Source organism: Rhincodon typus, chromosome 1 (genome assembly GCF_021869965.1).
Source record: "Rhincodon typus isolate 14 chromosome 1, sRhiTyp1.1, whole genome shotgun sequence".
Taxonomy (NCBI): domain Eukaryota; kingdom Metazoa; phylum Chordata; class Chondrichthyes; order Orectolobiformes; family Rhincodontidae; genus Rhincodon; species Rhincodon typus.
This window is the reverse complement of record NC_063332.1, coordinates 85,831,671-85,847,712: the sequence shown is the minus strand read 5'-3', so window position 1 is coordinate 85,847,712 and position 16,042 is coordinate 85,831,671. Positions and strand designations below refer to the sequence as shown.

The following is a 16,042-nucleotide window of genomic DNA, read 5'->3' as shown; positions in this document are numbered from 1 at the left end:
CATCTGGATGGGTATATAAATTGGAAAGGTTTAAGAGGGATATGGGCCCACTGCTGGCAAATGGGAGTAGTTTAATTTAGGATACCTGATCGGCATGGACGAGTTGGACTGAAGGGTCTGTTTCTGTGCTGTACGTCTCTATGACTCTAACTTACTTTTTTGAAAACCTTAACTTGTATAAGTACCTTCCTTATATAACTTCCCCAACGTGCTTCACAGAAACATTATCAAAAAAAAATTGACACTAAGCCATACAAGGAGATACCAAAAAGTAGTTATTAATAAGCATCTTAAAGGAACAAAGTTAAAACTCAGGAGGTTTCTAGAGGACTTTTCAGTATTTGCAACCCCGGCAACTGAAGGCATAATCCTAACTGTATATTAATTCAAATCATGCTCAAGATCCGAATTGGAGGATTGGAGCTTTTGTTTGTTTTATGGCATGTTGGCATACTTGGCAATACAGTATTTGTTACCCAGCTGTCCAACAAGAAGTTACAGATTGTGGTGGAATACAGTTCTGCTTTTGCTGATGGCCCATAGTGCCTGGTAAATGTCATGTTTTGAGCTGCTTGATCTGTCCTGAATCTGTCCTATTTCATATAATGGTGTGCCACAGCGCACAATGGAGAGCATTCTCACCGTTAAGGTGGGACATTGTCTTCACAAGGACTCTGTGATAGTCATTCCTGCCAATACTACCATGAATAGATGCAAGTGTGGTAATTGGAGGTCTGTCATCTCAGCTGTACAACATCATTCAGGAGTTCTTTAGGGTAATGTCCTAGGTCCAACTATCTTCAGCTGCTTCAGTAATGTCCTTTCCTCCATCACAAGGTCAGAAGTGGGATGAACACTGATGACTACACAGAGTTCAGCACCATTCACAACTCCTCAGATAAGTACTTAAAGAGTTTGTGCCCAAACGCAGTAAAACCTGGACAACTTTCAGGTTTGGACTATGAATATCCTGAAGGTTGCCATCGACCAGAAACTGAACTGAGCCAGACATACAAATACTACTGTGAGAGTTAGTCACATGCTGGGAATTCTGCAATAAATAGTTCATTTCCTGTATTTCCAAAGCCTGTCTTCCATCCACAATGCACAAGTCAGGTGTATGATGGAATATTCCCCATTGACTGGATGACTGCAGTTCAGATAGTACGCAAGTACTTTGACAATCATCCAGGCCAAAGCAGCCTATTCATCACTCTAAGCTTTCACTTCCTGTGCCACTGACATAATAACAGGAGTGTGTATTAAGCGAGCCTTTAGGGACCTTGCGACAGAGCGGTTGTGTGTCCAGCAGCGAGTCTTGGCACTGGAGCAGGGAGTCTTTGATGTTGGTGGGCCCAGTGCAGTACTTGAGGTGGTGGCAGTAGCATCAGCTTTCAATGGCAGGCAGCCCTTGTGACCTATAGAGAAAGCAGCATTTGCAGTCGCATTGGCCTGCTGCAGCAATGCGGTAAGCCCGAATCAATACTCTGGGTGGATCAACAGGAGCAGCATTTGCTTTGGCACCGGCATATTAGGCCTGGTGTGGAGTCCTAGAATGGACTGTTTGGGGAAAGCATGGCAAAGAGGAGGAGATTAAGCCCCTCTAGGAAGTGCGGTCCCAACATGGCTAAACACTTCAAAAGACAGTAATGTTTGACTTTTAACTTTATTTCTTTATTTTTCTACTTATAACTAGGAATTACTGTAATGTTTGGATTTTAACTTTGTTCTTTCTTTCTAGCTTGTTCTTGTGATTCTGTATCTAGGTACCTGTACCTAAGATGGTGCCTTGTGAAGTGACATTATACACTTTTCACTGTACTCCTGTACTCCTGTACTTTTGTACTTGAGTACACGTAACAATAAAAATCTAAATCTAAACTCTACTGTGTTCAAATGCTCTGCAACAACTTGCCAAACTTCCTCCTTCAATATCTTCCAGACCCTCAACTTTCACTAACTAGATAAAGACAGAGTGTAAAAGATCAAAAGCATCGACAACACAGTGTGGAGCTGGAGGAGCACAGCAGGTCAGGCGGCATCAGAGGAGCAGGATTTCTGAAGAAGGGTCCCGACCCGAAACGTCAGCTTTCCTACTCCTCTGATGCCGCCTGACCTGCTGAGTTCCTCCAGCTCCACACTGAGTAAGACTCTGACTCCAGCATCTGCAGTTCTTGCTATCTCCTAGATAAAGTCAGTCTCACTGTCACAGAGTCACAGCCATTGGCTGTGATGTCCACCACACACTCCATCATTCCAACAGTCTTTTTCAGCATCAAGCCAGGTCTTTTGTGACTTTAATAAGGTCTCTTTTAGCACTGTGAAAGATGCAGAAAGTTGATTGGAGAGATTCAAACATGGTGTCACTCAGATGGACGTCCGAGTGTGTGTTGAAATGACTGCTGTGGGGGAAACAAAAAAAAAGGAAAGTTGCCCTCCCTTTATTGTATCCAAGTAATTTCTAAGCACACACAAAGTCCAGAAACAACAACCTGTCTAATGAGTTCTTTGTGCACCACTTGTTGATGCTTCACAGTTAATTAACAGAGAATGGTACTCCTGCATGAGAAGATGTCCATGAGTTAGACCAGCCAGCTAAGCAATACTTGGAAAGGCCGGTATTGTGATCAGGACAATATGCTGGAATTAGTGCAAGCCATCAAGATGGGAAAATCCGTCAAACATCCCTGAATTAGGTGGAAAGCCAGAAGGAGCTGACATGATATTCCTAGCTGCTGGAGGTGGGATGTCAATTGGGCTAATCAGTGAGCCAATTGGCACCCATAATGCCTATCAAAATTTAGTGGTAGTTCATGGATTTAATGGGAGCTGTACTGCTTTCCTGTGCCTTCAGTAAACAGCCCAGCGTAAACTGCTAATAACGTCTAGGAGGCGGAGTGGGTGGTCCCTCAGAGTCAGATACATTGACCCAGGACCCAGCATCAAACAGCGATGTCAGCAAATTGCACTTGATACTCTTGGGTCTCTGCTGTGAAATTGACCTCTGACCGATAGTCAGCCCAAAATGGGTCTTGCCTAAATTCCAGCCATTGTACACTCCTGTAATTTTATTTTAATCCTTGCTTATTTGTGTTTTAAATGGTTCAACTGTCTTCATTTATCGGAGATTAGACAATAAATGCAAGCAATAATAATTAAACATTTTATTGACAGATATGATTGGCAATGTCTGAGGTAGAGGATGGCACAAGGAGTGATATTTCAGCTGCAGTGGCAAGCTTGTCTGTGGAAGATGAGTTCAGTGTACCATCTAGAAATGATGCTGAAGTTCCAGCCACTGCAGCGTCTTCACAAGTGAGTGATTCTTTGGTGTCCAACCCCAATCTAGTGCCAATTGAGAATAAGAGCTCCATCCAACAAGACACCATACGCCATACTGAGGCTGGGGATGAACCTAAGCCAAGTGATCCATTAGAAGAGAGTGCAGCAAATGATTCTGTGTTGACAGAAGAAACAATTAACATATCTGCTGGGTGCAAGGAAGCAATAAGTCTTGAACCAGAATCCATCAGATTTCAGGTGTTTGATGAACATGCATCAACAGAGGAAAATGTTGTTGAGGTATGTACTATCTTTGAAAGTTAATTTTGAACAACCAGAATAATTTTATTCATCATTAGCATGCAAATCTCCAGCCTCCGTTGTGGGTTATTTTGCAGACAAAAGTATTATGCTTGAATTATTCTTGTTTCTTTTCTTTGTGAGAAGCATTTTTCACGATGACTAGAATGGTATTGTACCACTGATGATTGAATAGAATGTAAACTGAGGCAGTACAGTTATTTCATAATAAATTATTTGAATATTTTATTAAGTCATCATCTGGTTTGGTTAAAGTTTACATTGTCAATGTATATATTGAACAACGTTCTAAAAAGACTGAACAAATCTTTAACTAATAAAGGTTTTCCATCTGGCAATAATGCTATCTATATATTGGCAAGCAGTTGATAATGCTTTACAAAATTCTGATTGGCTTTCGTCTGATTTCAATCCAGTCTAAAATTTCACAGATGCTCCAAACCAACAAAGAATTGCATGCACGTTAGGAATTATTTATAGAGTCCTAGAGCTGGACAGCATGGAAACGGACCCTTTGTTCCAACTTGTCCATGCCGACCAGATAGCATAAATTAATCGAGTCTCATTTGTAAGCTTTTGGCCCATATCCCTATAAACCTTTCCTATTCAGATGCCTTTTAATTGTATCAGCCTCCACCACTACTTGGCAGCTCATTCCATACAGGCACCACCCTCTGTATGGAAAAAGTTGCCCCTTAGGTCCCTTTTAAATCATTGCCCTCTCGCCTTAAACCTCTGCCCCCCCAGTTTTGGACTCCCCCACCCTGGGGAAAAGATCTTGGCTATTCACCCTATCCATGTGCCTCATGATTTTATAAACTACTATAAGGTCATCCCTCAGCCTCTGATGTTCCAGGAGTTTGCATTTAATTCAGCATTATCCATGTGATCAGGATCGAGAACACTGACTTTCACCCTGTTCACTGGCATGCATGTGATGAGGCTGATTAGGTTCCCTAATGCTGACCAGTTAAATTTCATTTTCCCAAGATAATAAAATGTTCTGCTAGTTGATTATTACATGTCTTCATCATTGAGTGTTTTGCTTTTAGTGTATGATCAGTGTTTTCTATTTGGATTAAATTACAAAGCCTTCCTATGATTATTTGACACCAGTTGAAATATTGACAGGTTACATCTACTTTATTGATGAAGAGCAATAAAGGGTCACGCTTCTGTTTTTAACATAGCAAGACATCCATTTTGTGATGCATTCTGTGATTATGTATCTAACTGGTATCAAATATTAGTTTATTAAAATACTTTAGTTATGCTGCATGACATTTATGTTGATTGCGTCTTTGTTCCATGCACCACCCCCCATCTTTTCTTGTGTAGGACTTTAAAAACAACCTGGCCACTCCCACCCACATGCTATATTGAAATTACACTAGCTATATTGAAATTATTTTTAAACAACTAGTTTGAGTATGTTGTGACACCTCTGGGCAAGTGGGACCTGAACCTGGACTTGGATTCAGGGAGAGTACCATTGAGTCACAAGAGCCCTTGGCATTTGTACTATGCTGAGGCAATGTATTGTTCAAATCAGGAGACTTGTTCATAAGTCTAATCAACCTTTACATATTTAAATATGTAGGGTGGGCTGCCAATTCCACCTAGCATATTGTGGAGTGAGCAGGACCCAATCTGCTGCATTTGGTTCCCCACCCCCCCCTCCCCTGGCAGAACATGTGCAGCAGGAGCACATAAAATCCATGCCCAAGTCTTCAGAACCATAGCAGATTATCACTGGGGCTAAATGCAAATTGAGTCAAATTGTTTGAATGTATGGTGGTGCAGAGCTCAGGAGGAGACTGAGCAGGATTGTCCCTCGGCACTTCTGCATCAAGAATGTACTTTTTCCGTCAACCTCTTAGCCAAAATTCCTGCTTTGAAATTAAATGTGGCCTAATTTGTAAAATCAATAAAGTGTAACTATTATTTGTCTATTATTACTAATAGCCATTTTATGAAATTAGATATTAGTTACACTGCGTCCTGTCAAAGAACCTCAACTGGCTTGTGCTATTAAATAAATGTGTGATCATTAGCTCAGTTAGCTTGATGGCTAAGGTGCAGAATATTGCAAACAAGTTTAAGTTCAATTCTGTTCCAGCTGAGCTAAACTTGTAACTTGTCTCCTCACTGTGCCCCTGAGAGTAGAATGCAACGGAAAACTGCCAAGAAATCCGCTCAGAATTAAGCAGCAACAGTAACAAACCAAACGTAATAAGTTTAATATATAATACTTTTTGCATGAATTCTACAGGAATCAACTTCTGACAAAAGAAAAGCCTGGGGATCCTGGGGAACCTGGGGGAAATCGTTGCTGTCCACAGCAACTGCAACTGTTGGTAAGTGTCATCTAGTGAAGTGCCGACAAGAACTAAAAGTATGTCAACTATGGATTTTCCAACAGGACGTCCAATGACTTTATAGGTTACTGTTTTAATCCTGTAGCTCTGTGGCTCAGCAAAGGAGAGGTACTGTTCTGAGTTTGGGAAACATGGAAGTATGTTTCTTTTGGGTCCTGCAATTTCCTGAAATTTGACAGCAGAACCTGACTAACATCTTTTGCTTCTATTTCAGTGTGTTCAGAGGTTGGTTGCAGGGTAGGAAGTGTTTGGGCTCTGTATCCCTATGTTCCCGCTTCACTCACGTGGCTGGCTGCATTTTTCTTTTTCTTTATTTTGTTTTTTTTGTTTTGTTTCTTCATTTCTTCTTTTTTGTTTTCTATCAAAGTTCATGTTTCCTTCTTTTCTGCGGCTGCGATGGAGGATGGCGATTGGGAGGGCCTGCTGCAGCAGTAGCAGTGTAGTGGATCCGGATGTCCATTCCCCATGGCCATAGTGGCCGCAGCTTTATTGAAGGCTTTGTCGTTGGTGGGTCTGGTCTGTTCTTCCTGACAGTGGTGTGGCGGTTTCAGCGGTTGCCATAGTGGCAGTGGCGGCGTGGTGTTTCCGATTCGTTCCTTGTGGCTGTGGCAGCAATGTGACGGCTTTGGGCAGCAACTGAAGTGGCGATGGCTTGAGTGACGGCTTTAGCGCTAGCGACTTGGTGGGTCTGTTCTGATCCTCCTTGTTGTGTCAGCTTTGGCAGTGGCAACGTGGTGGGTCCGGTCCAGAAATCCTTGCTTTAGCAGCAGCATCCCATAGCTGCTTCATAACTCCAGGGGCTATGGGGGGATTAAAAGATAAACTTTGTCCTAGCTTTGTATCATTATTTCCTTTTGTAATATCTGTAATTAAGATGGTGCCGAACTGTGGCAACATTTACACGTCTCACTGTATTGTCTTAAATACAAGTGACAATAAATTGCAGTTCTATCCTATTCTATTCTAAACGGTGGTAAAGGAATGGAAAAGGGAGAACACGAAAACAGAAGGACCACAGGATGCTGCTGGGTCAGGAGAGGGAGGAGATTAGAAGGACCTTCGGGAGAGAAAGATCTGAGGCCATAGCTCGGGAAGGATTGATCGGAAGGACTGATTAGGGGATCACTGATGGAGGCAGAACGGAGTGCTGGTATAGTGGTGGGTTGAAGCAGGTAGTATTTAGTTTATTAGCTGCTGCATCCAGTAATTCCTACTTTAGATGCCGGGTTTCCCTGGAACAGAGGAAAGCAGCCAGTTAGAGTTAAGCTTCAAATAAATGTTAAATCTGAAGGACCATGATCACGTTATCATATTTAAATAATCAAAGGTGGACATGATCAACACAGGCTTGGTTTGGGTTTGAAAATTTTAACATTTTTACTTCCCACCCATTATTTGAAGGGTTAACATGTGTTTGATGTGTCAAAGTGGTAAGATTTGGCTTGGTACTTTAGGTTCTGCAGACAATGAGGTTGATCACAAGAATTTGAGAGGCTCAGCGCTGGCAACAGGTATTTAGTAATTTATAGGACTGTCTAAGTTTGTGAATGGATAATTTTAGGTGTTTGACAGTCGTCCAGAGGAGTGACATTCAGAGGACCCTGGCAGTGGGTCTACTAATGGTTAAGATTAATTACATTAGTCTGCTGCACTAATTTAATTTAATTTCTATTTGAAATAATCAGATAACCAATTTATAACTGATAAGAGATTTTAAAACTCCTTTTCAGTAACATTTAATACATGGAAAAGAATGATTGATTTTTTTTTTCTTTTGTGTAATATGCTTTGAAGGAGAGAATATTATCTGTATCTTAAACAAATTAATACTTATAATTTCAATTGCAGGTCATGGGCTGAGCACCGTAATGGAGAAAGCAGAAGCATCCCTTAAAATACACAGTTCCCAAACATCTGAGGAGACGACACTGCCTGAGCCAAATGAAGTTACAGCAATATCAGGTATCTGAAAAAGAAAGTTGCCTTTTCTTTTCCTGCCTGTTTTCTCCCTTTCTCTTTTTGGTAAGGTGCTGGCTCCTTGATTTTGATTACTTCAAATAGCATTTTATATCTTCTGGTGGTCTCATCAAAAGTGTTTTGTCTTTGTGATTTTTCAGCAGTGATTTCTTGGGGATTCTTATAGGCGTCATTGACTGTCTTGTCCTCATGCAGACATACAGCATCAGCAATAGCCGATCATAGCGAATATTTAAATTATTGTAAATACTTACATCAATGCTCTGCCTGTTGAATAGCTTCTGACCTCACTCATTTAGACATCAGCCTATCAATAATACTACCCAGCTTGCATCAGTTTATCAGGGCTCTGACTTTAAGTTTAGAATGTTCCATATGTTGCCTCTTGTGTCTTACTTGTGCATTTCAAAGTACAACTATCGGCATTTATATGACTTCATTTTCCTGCATTCTTTTGTGAGCATGTTTAGGAACTGCTCCGGATTCAAGCCCATAACTTTTGTTTCTCGCCCTTCGTTTCCCTGTTTCCCTTTTATTTAAGCCTTCTTATCATCATGATTATTTATCATTTCTCTACCCTACATACACTAATCCTACAGCTTTCATCTTTCCTAGTCTCCTGCTGTTGTAACAGGCTTGAATCCCTCCCGAACTACCCTATGGCTTCCGCGAGGGCCTCCCTTGATATCTCTTAAAAAGCCCACTGACCCCTTGACCTGGTCTGCCTGCCATTCTCCTTTCCATCCTAAGGTCATACTTTTGTCTGTCTCCTAGTTCCTCTATTATAGTTCCTCCCCCTTTAAACATCTCATCTTGTTCCACGCTTTATACCTCTCATTCAAAGTTCTTCTGCACTATCCATGCATGCATTGTGCCATTTTTTTAATCACAGTATCTTCTGTTTCTCTAACATTTCCTCAAGTGTCTATATTGTTAGATTGCATGTCTGACTTTCAGACTTAATGAGTGAAGTGAAACTTTCCCCAAAACCGTTAATCTTAATTCTCCAGTTGAACTCTTTTTGCTGGCGTCCATGCTGCCTCTTGGCAAAGGCCTAAGCCTGAACCATACTTTTCACAACCTTGGTGTCAGACTTGACCACAAATCAGTATCATCATGTAGACCACCTATTCCACCTTTGCAACATTGCCTGATTCATTTCATGTCTTGATTCATCTGCCGTTGAAATTCTCAAACATGGCTTTGTTCCGTTGGACTGTTTCAAAACACTAATGCAAAAGCAAAATGCTGCAGAGGCTGGAAATCAGAAACAAAAATATAAAATGCTGAAAACACTCAGCAGGTCAGGCAGCATTTGTAGAAAGGCAAGCAGCTTAACATAATAAGGTCTGTGACATTTCTTTGGAACTTACTCTTTCTTTAGTGATCTTGTTGATCATTATATATTCATAAAACATCTTTAGGTTTCTCTTGATTTTATCTGTCAATGTAGTTTCATGCCCTCTCTTTGCTTTCCTAATTTCTTAACATCCTCAGTGCACATTCTGTGCTCTTATAGATTTTCTGCAGTTTATAGCTGTTGATATCTGTTACGTGTTTTTCCTTTTTCTGCTTTGTCCTACGCTGATTGTTCTTTGACAATGGGGAGAAAGTGGGAATTTCAGGTGGGATAGTCTCCCCCTTTTTTAAGCAGTTTCATATTTGTTCTGAACCTCTCTATCTCCCCTTTGCCTCCAACTACTATCACATTGCTTTATCTCCAGGTAACTGTTTCTAGTTCAAATCAAACCTCAGCGTTTAATAAATTAGCTTTTCTCGCAAACGAGAATTTTTTATTCTTTGTCTAGCATTATGATTTTCCGTAACTACACCTAAATGTAACTGAAATGTGGTAACTACCATTAAATGATACTCTTTCCATATGCCAGTTTCTTTCCCACAAACATCTGTGAGGTCCTACTTTTCAATTTATTTCCTAGCTTCCTAAAATCTGCCTGCAGGAACTCATCAGCAGATGGTCCTGTTGGAAATGGTGGAGCAGAACATGATGTCATCCTAGCTTTAGACATGTAGTAATGGCTTATTTTGGGACAATGATCACATTTTTCTTTTTGAAATAAGAGTCCCTGTCAAATGCTATGCACCAAAAATTTTTTTTAAATAAAATTAAACATTGTCACATTCTTGTTAGTCTCAACAATACCTGTTTAATTTCAACCTATTTTCTGTGTCAGGCTCTGTAGAGACTGAGATATGGTGAAAAGGATTAGGAAATGATTTCTGTCTATCTGCTGTATTTATTGTAGAAAATAGTTTAAATAAATTGATGGAATTGTGCAGTTTCAAGTCTTGTAATTATTGAGAGATGTTGCAATCTCAGTAAATTCTTTGACTTTCCTGAACAGATCCACAAGAAGAAACCGATTCTGTACATGTTCCACCCTCTTCCCCCATTGCTGGATCTCGTGGCATGCTTTCAACAATTTCTAATGTTGTTCAAAGCACAGTAAGTGAAATGAGGCAAACTGGTTAGCATGGGAAGCACATACTGTAATCTTCATGCAAGATTTATTTCTTAATAAACTACTTCTAGTCTGGCTTCATTTTGTTAAAAGGGATTGATATGCATTTACATAGTATTTTTCAAGTCCAACTGAAATAAAGGCATTCATACTCAAACACATCAGATAACACTAGCTTCCATAACAAAGGCAAAATACTGCAGATGCTGGAAATCTGAAATAATATGAAAGTGCTGGAGAAACTCAACAGATCTGGCAGCATTTGTGTAGAGTTCCAAATACTAGCTTCCACGTAGTGAGCTTATGCATGAATTGTTCTAGAAAGGATCCAATACTGTAAGTGGATTTATAATCCGTAATCAGCCTGATGAAACAAAATCAGAAATTGCTGGAAAAGCTCAGCAGGTCTGGCAGCATCTGTGGAGAGAAGTCAGAGTTAACGTTTCAGGTCCAGGTACCCTTCCTCAGAACACACACATTCTGAGGAAGAGTCACTGGATCTGAAATGTTAATTCGATTTCTCTCCACAGATGCTGCCAGACTTGCTAAGCTTTACCAGCAATTTCTATTTTTGTTTCTGATTTCTAGCATCGGCAGTTCTTTTGGTTTTTGCCAGTCTAATGAACATGTCTGAAATAGGAATCCGTATTCGCTGTAGCAAATTTATCAACTGTAAAAGTGGTGAATAATGATACATACTACTTGTTGCTTCCCATGGTTTCTATTTAGGGTAAAACTGTGATCACAGGTGGCTTGGATGCACTAGAATTTATTGGCAAGAAGACCATGAATGTCCTTGCAGAGAGTGACCCTGGATTCAAGAAAACAAAAATATTAATACATCGAACTGCTACTTTGTCCCAGGTATTAAGAATACCTCTTCCAATAATTACACTTTAATAAAAACCAACTGTAGCATTATTAAACTGGATTACATAGCTTAATTTTTTATTGTTCTCATCGGGGAGCTTGCCATCAGTTCAGAAACATGCCACTGTTTTAGTACTCATTTCTATGTTAGTATGAGTTGATCATGTTAGCATATAGAACTCTACACGGCATGTAGCAGAATTTTCAGGAGCACCAACATACTGTTCCCCAGACTGATGCAACAACCTTATGTACCTGCATTGTTTCCATTGTTGACTTCAATAATTGCTCAGAGCCAGTAATTAGCTCGGCTTCTAGTGCCCTTTTCAGAACAAGACTAAAGAATGAAAGCAGATGATCTCAACTGTTGTCTTAGATATTGGTGTTAGATGTTGCAACAACACAAGAAAAGGGAAGGCTTCCCTCTTTGAAGAAAGCAAAGAGCTTGTTCATTTGCATCTTTACATCTCTCACCTGTAGCTGGATTTTCAATTTTTTAATAATACCCAATTTAGTAAGATATTTAAATGACGCCCTAAGAGCTTAGTAGCTACTGTCCACACCCCATCATTACAAATTACTTTAATTTCATACTCAGCAAGAGAGCTAGGAGCTAGATGAGGAGAAACTTCTTTACTCGGAGAATTGTTAGGATTTGGAATGCGCTGCCTGGGAAGGTGGTCGAGATGGATTCCATATGAAATTTTGAAGAATTTGGATATTAATTTGAAAGTAATGAATTAGAGGGCTATGGAGATGGGGCTGTAGAATGGTCCTAGCAGATAGCTTTTTTTGGGAGCCAGTACAGACACAATGGGTTAAATGGCCTCCCTGTGTACCATAAATTCTATGATTCTAGATGAATATTATTCAATATATTGCAAGTGACTTCTCTTTTCTTTAATACACATCGGAGTGTCCTGATGAGATCTGGGTTTAATATCTCATTTAGAACATAGAAACCTTGAGTCCTTTTCTTAGAACATAGTGTGGAGTGTGGACGCAGGCCATTTGGCCATTTGAGTCTACACTGACCCTCTAAAGAGCATCCCACCCAGACCCACCCTCCTACCCAATCCCTGGAGCATTTCCCATGGCTAATCCACCTAGCCTGCACAGCCCAGGATAGTAGGGGTAATTTACCACGGCCAGTGCACCCAAACTGCACATCTTTGGACTATGGGAGGAACCAGAGCACCCGGAAGAAAACCACACAGACACTGGGAAAATGTGCAAGCTCCACACAGACAGTCGTCTGAGGGTGGGATCGAATCTGGGTCCCTGGTGCTTCTACAGTCCACCTTTATTTCTCACGTACATTCAAAATCTCCTTTGCCTTTTCTTGGTCAACCTTTGCTGGTTTCTCAATTGCCTTCAGTCTTCATACTTAACATTTTTTTTCTGGTATTCTGATCAACCACTTCCTTTGATTTAAAGCAATGCTTAACTTCCATTGTTAGACAGTTGATTTCCCATTGGTGTTTGAGCCTCAGAGAAATTGCTTAACTTAGCATTGTCAATTAAATCTTGCATTTTTTTGTAATGACCTCACAATTCAGTTACACACCATACGATGAAATGTGCATGTTTCACTTGACATTGATATTTGATTTATATTTGTATGAGTCAAAAACCCTAATTTGTTAAATATATATTTAATTAATTATTTGTTTCCAAAAAGATGTTAAGGGAAGCAAAAGAAAAGGAGAAACAAAGAACTACTGTTGAGAAGACTGCTCACTATGGGATGTTGTTTGATGACTTTCAAGGTCTATCACATTTGGAAGCTTTGGAAATTCTGTCCAATGAGAGTGAGATAAAAGTGAGTGTTGAAAAGGTCACAGTCCTATTCTTGTTTTTTTAACATTTTCTTTATTTGGCTTTCTCACTCTCTGATTCTTTAACCGCAATGATGTGCAATCTATATTAATTTATCTTAGTTAATAATATATCCAAGTTTAACAATGAACCAAGGCTAGATGGATCAATCACCTTTTAAGACCGACACAAAGAGGCTACAAAGACATGTAGACTGTTAAGAGGTCAATAGGGTGACACATGGAATTTTGTCTAGAAATAAAAATTGTTTGTTAGGAGTTATAGTAGTGCAGGATATATTTTAAATAGTGAAAAACTCCTAAATGTTGATATTCAGACAGGTTTGAGTGCCACCATGCAAATAACATGGTAAGTAACTATGCAGATTCAGTAAGAATTACAAAAGTAAGTGGTATGTTCACTTTTATTTAGGGGGTTGGAATACATATGTAAAGGGATCTTGCTAAAATTGTACAATGTCTTTGTGAGACCACATGTGGATAATTGTGCATAATTTTGGTTTCCTTATCTAAGGAATACTTGCCATTGAGATGGTGTAGTAAAGGTCCAAGAGAGTGATTTCTGAATGAGAGCTTGAGTAGACTGGGTCTTTACTCCCTGGAGTTTAAAAGAAAAAAAGTAATCTTATTGCAACACAGGATCTTGGCAGAGTTTGATTGGGCAGATGCTGAAAGATAGTTTCCCTGAATAGGTAAGAAACACAAGCTTCAGGCATGAGTTTCTTGGCCTCAATGAGACGAGAACAGACACAATATGGTAGAAAGGCACCTCCATTCTGCCCTCTACCATTTTCCTGAGGATTGAAGGGAGGCACCTCAGAACAGGTTTGTTATTATTAATGAGCTACATGATAATAGCATGGGTTCATTATGAGCCCATTACAGTAAGATTTTATCAGTTAAATTTTAGCAAGCCTCTTGGAATGTCAGGAATCTGACTAATTCACTAGAGATATATATAAGTAGGACCAAAAATAGACCATTGAGTCTCTTGAGCCTGCTCCACCATTCAATAAGATCATGGCTGATCTGTCTGTGTTTCGAATTCCACTTTCCCATCTAACCCTCTAGTAACTTTTGATTCCATTGCCTGTCATGGATCTAGCCATAGCCACCTTAAAAATATTTAATGATTTCAACACTGCCACCTTCTAAGGTAAGGTTCCAAAGTCTCTCAACCTTCTGAGAAAAGAACTTTCTCCTCTCTGCCCTAAAAGGGGGCCTCCTAATTTTTAAACAGTGACCCCTAGATCTGGACTGACATACAAGAGGAAATATTGTTTCCGCTTCCACCTTGTCAAGACTATTCAGTATCTTATACACTACAAACATGTCACCTCTCACTTTTCTAAACTCCATTGGAAACAAACTCAGCCTGTCCAACCTATCCTATAATTCATTCCACTCATCCCAGGTATAAATCTAGTAAGCCTGCTCTGAACCACCTCCAATGTATTTAAACTTTTCTTAAAAGAAGGAGATCAAAACTGCACACAGTACTGGCGGTGTGGTCTCACCAGTGCCCTGTATAACTGAAACAATACATTGTTTTATGTTGGAGGGTGGTCTCAGCTGTAAGCTTATGTCAGATAATACAGTTGAAGCAGCACAGGAGAGGCAGACGATGGCAGGTGGTTCCTACTTCATTAGATAAAAACTCATTAATTTTAATGAACACATCACCAGCTCAAACTATCCTGGAATCTAAGCTTCCTGCTGTCCTCTGAAATGTGAGAGATTTTGTTGTCTAATATTTGCCGCTAAGGCATGTTAGAACATTCCTTTTAAATAATGCATCGAATGTGGGCATTGCTGGCTGGGCCAGCATTTATAACCTACAAAATCAGGGACATAATTAAAGTTTGAGAGAACAAGCATTTAAAACTGAGATGTGAAGGAACTTCTTTTCCGAGGGTAGTGAATGTATGGAATTCTCCACCCCAGAGAGTTGTGGAGGCTAGATCTCTGAAAATATTTAAAGAGGAAGTGGATAGATCTTTCAAAGTTGAGGCCTATGATGAGCTGGCATGAAAGAGGAGCTGAGGCTTGGGGCAGATCAACCATGATCTTGTTGAAGGCAGGGTAGGCTTGAGCGACGAAATGACCTACTCTTCCTTTTATTTCTTATGTTCTTCTGTCCTATTTGTCCTTGAGAAGATGATGTTTATCTGTATTCTCGAACTGCTAGAGTCCATTTGGTGTAGCTGGACCCACAATGCTGTTAGGGAAAGAATTTACGATTTTAACCCAGCAACATGGAAGGAATGGCGATATACTTGCAAGTGAGGACAGTGAGCAACTTGGAGGGGAACTTGCAGGTGATGGTGTTCCAATGTATCTGCTTACCTTGTCTTTCTAAGTGTTCATGAGTTTAGAAGGTGCTGTCTGAGGAGCTGCCTTGAAGTTCTGCATTGCATCTCGTAGATGGTAAACACCACAGCTATGGAGCATTGATGGTGGAGAGAGTAAATATTTGTTGATGTGGTGACAATCAAGCAAGCAGCTTTGTCCTGGATATTGTCAAACTTCAAGTGTAGTTGGAGCTGCACTCATTCTGTCAAGTGTACAGTATTGCATCACACTCCAGCCTTGCTCCACTTTTGACTGACTCTGTTCCTATGCCCTTGCCTGCTCATTTAAATCAGATGAGGCAAGCAAAGACATGGTAGCAGGCGACACTATGACATTCAGCATGTTGTGAAGTAAACATGAAGAACTTGATTTAGATTGGCTGGGTGATTGGGCAAAAATCTGAAAAATGGAGTATAATGTGGGGACAAAATGAAGTTGAGTCAGAGATAGTAGGAACTGCAGATGCTGGAGAATCCGAGACAACAAGGTGCAGCGCTGGACGAACACAGCAGGCCAAGCAGCATCATAGGAGCAGAGAGGC

The 16,042-nt window shown here is 40.2% G+C and overlaps 1 protein-coding gene across 1 annotated transcript in view; it reads left to right on the top strand.

The window, feature by feature from the left end:
• The window catches only part of LOC109936605 (protein NOXP20), a 39,454-nt gene that overhangs the window by 3,302 nt on the left and 20,110 nt on the right, over positions 1-16,042 (top strand). Inside the window, exons 2-7 of the mRNA XM_048601103.1 lie at positions 3,175-3,582; positions 5,876-5,960; positions 7,830-7,943; positions 10,325-10,425; positions 11,171-11,305; positions 12,993-13,133. Coding sequence (XP_048457060.1) covers positions 3,187-3,582; positions 5,876-5,960; positions 7,830-7,943; positions 10,325-10,425; positions 11,171-11,305; positions 12,993-13,133 — 972 coding nt within the window. The 5' untranslated portion in view covers positions 3,175-3,186. The remainder of the gene's footprint in view (positions 1-3,174; positions 3,583-5,875; positions 5,961-7,829; positions 7,944-10,324; positions 10,426-11,170; positions 11,306-12,992; positions 13,134-16,042) is intronic.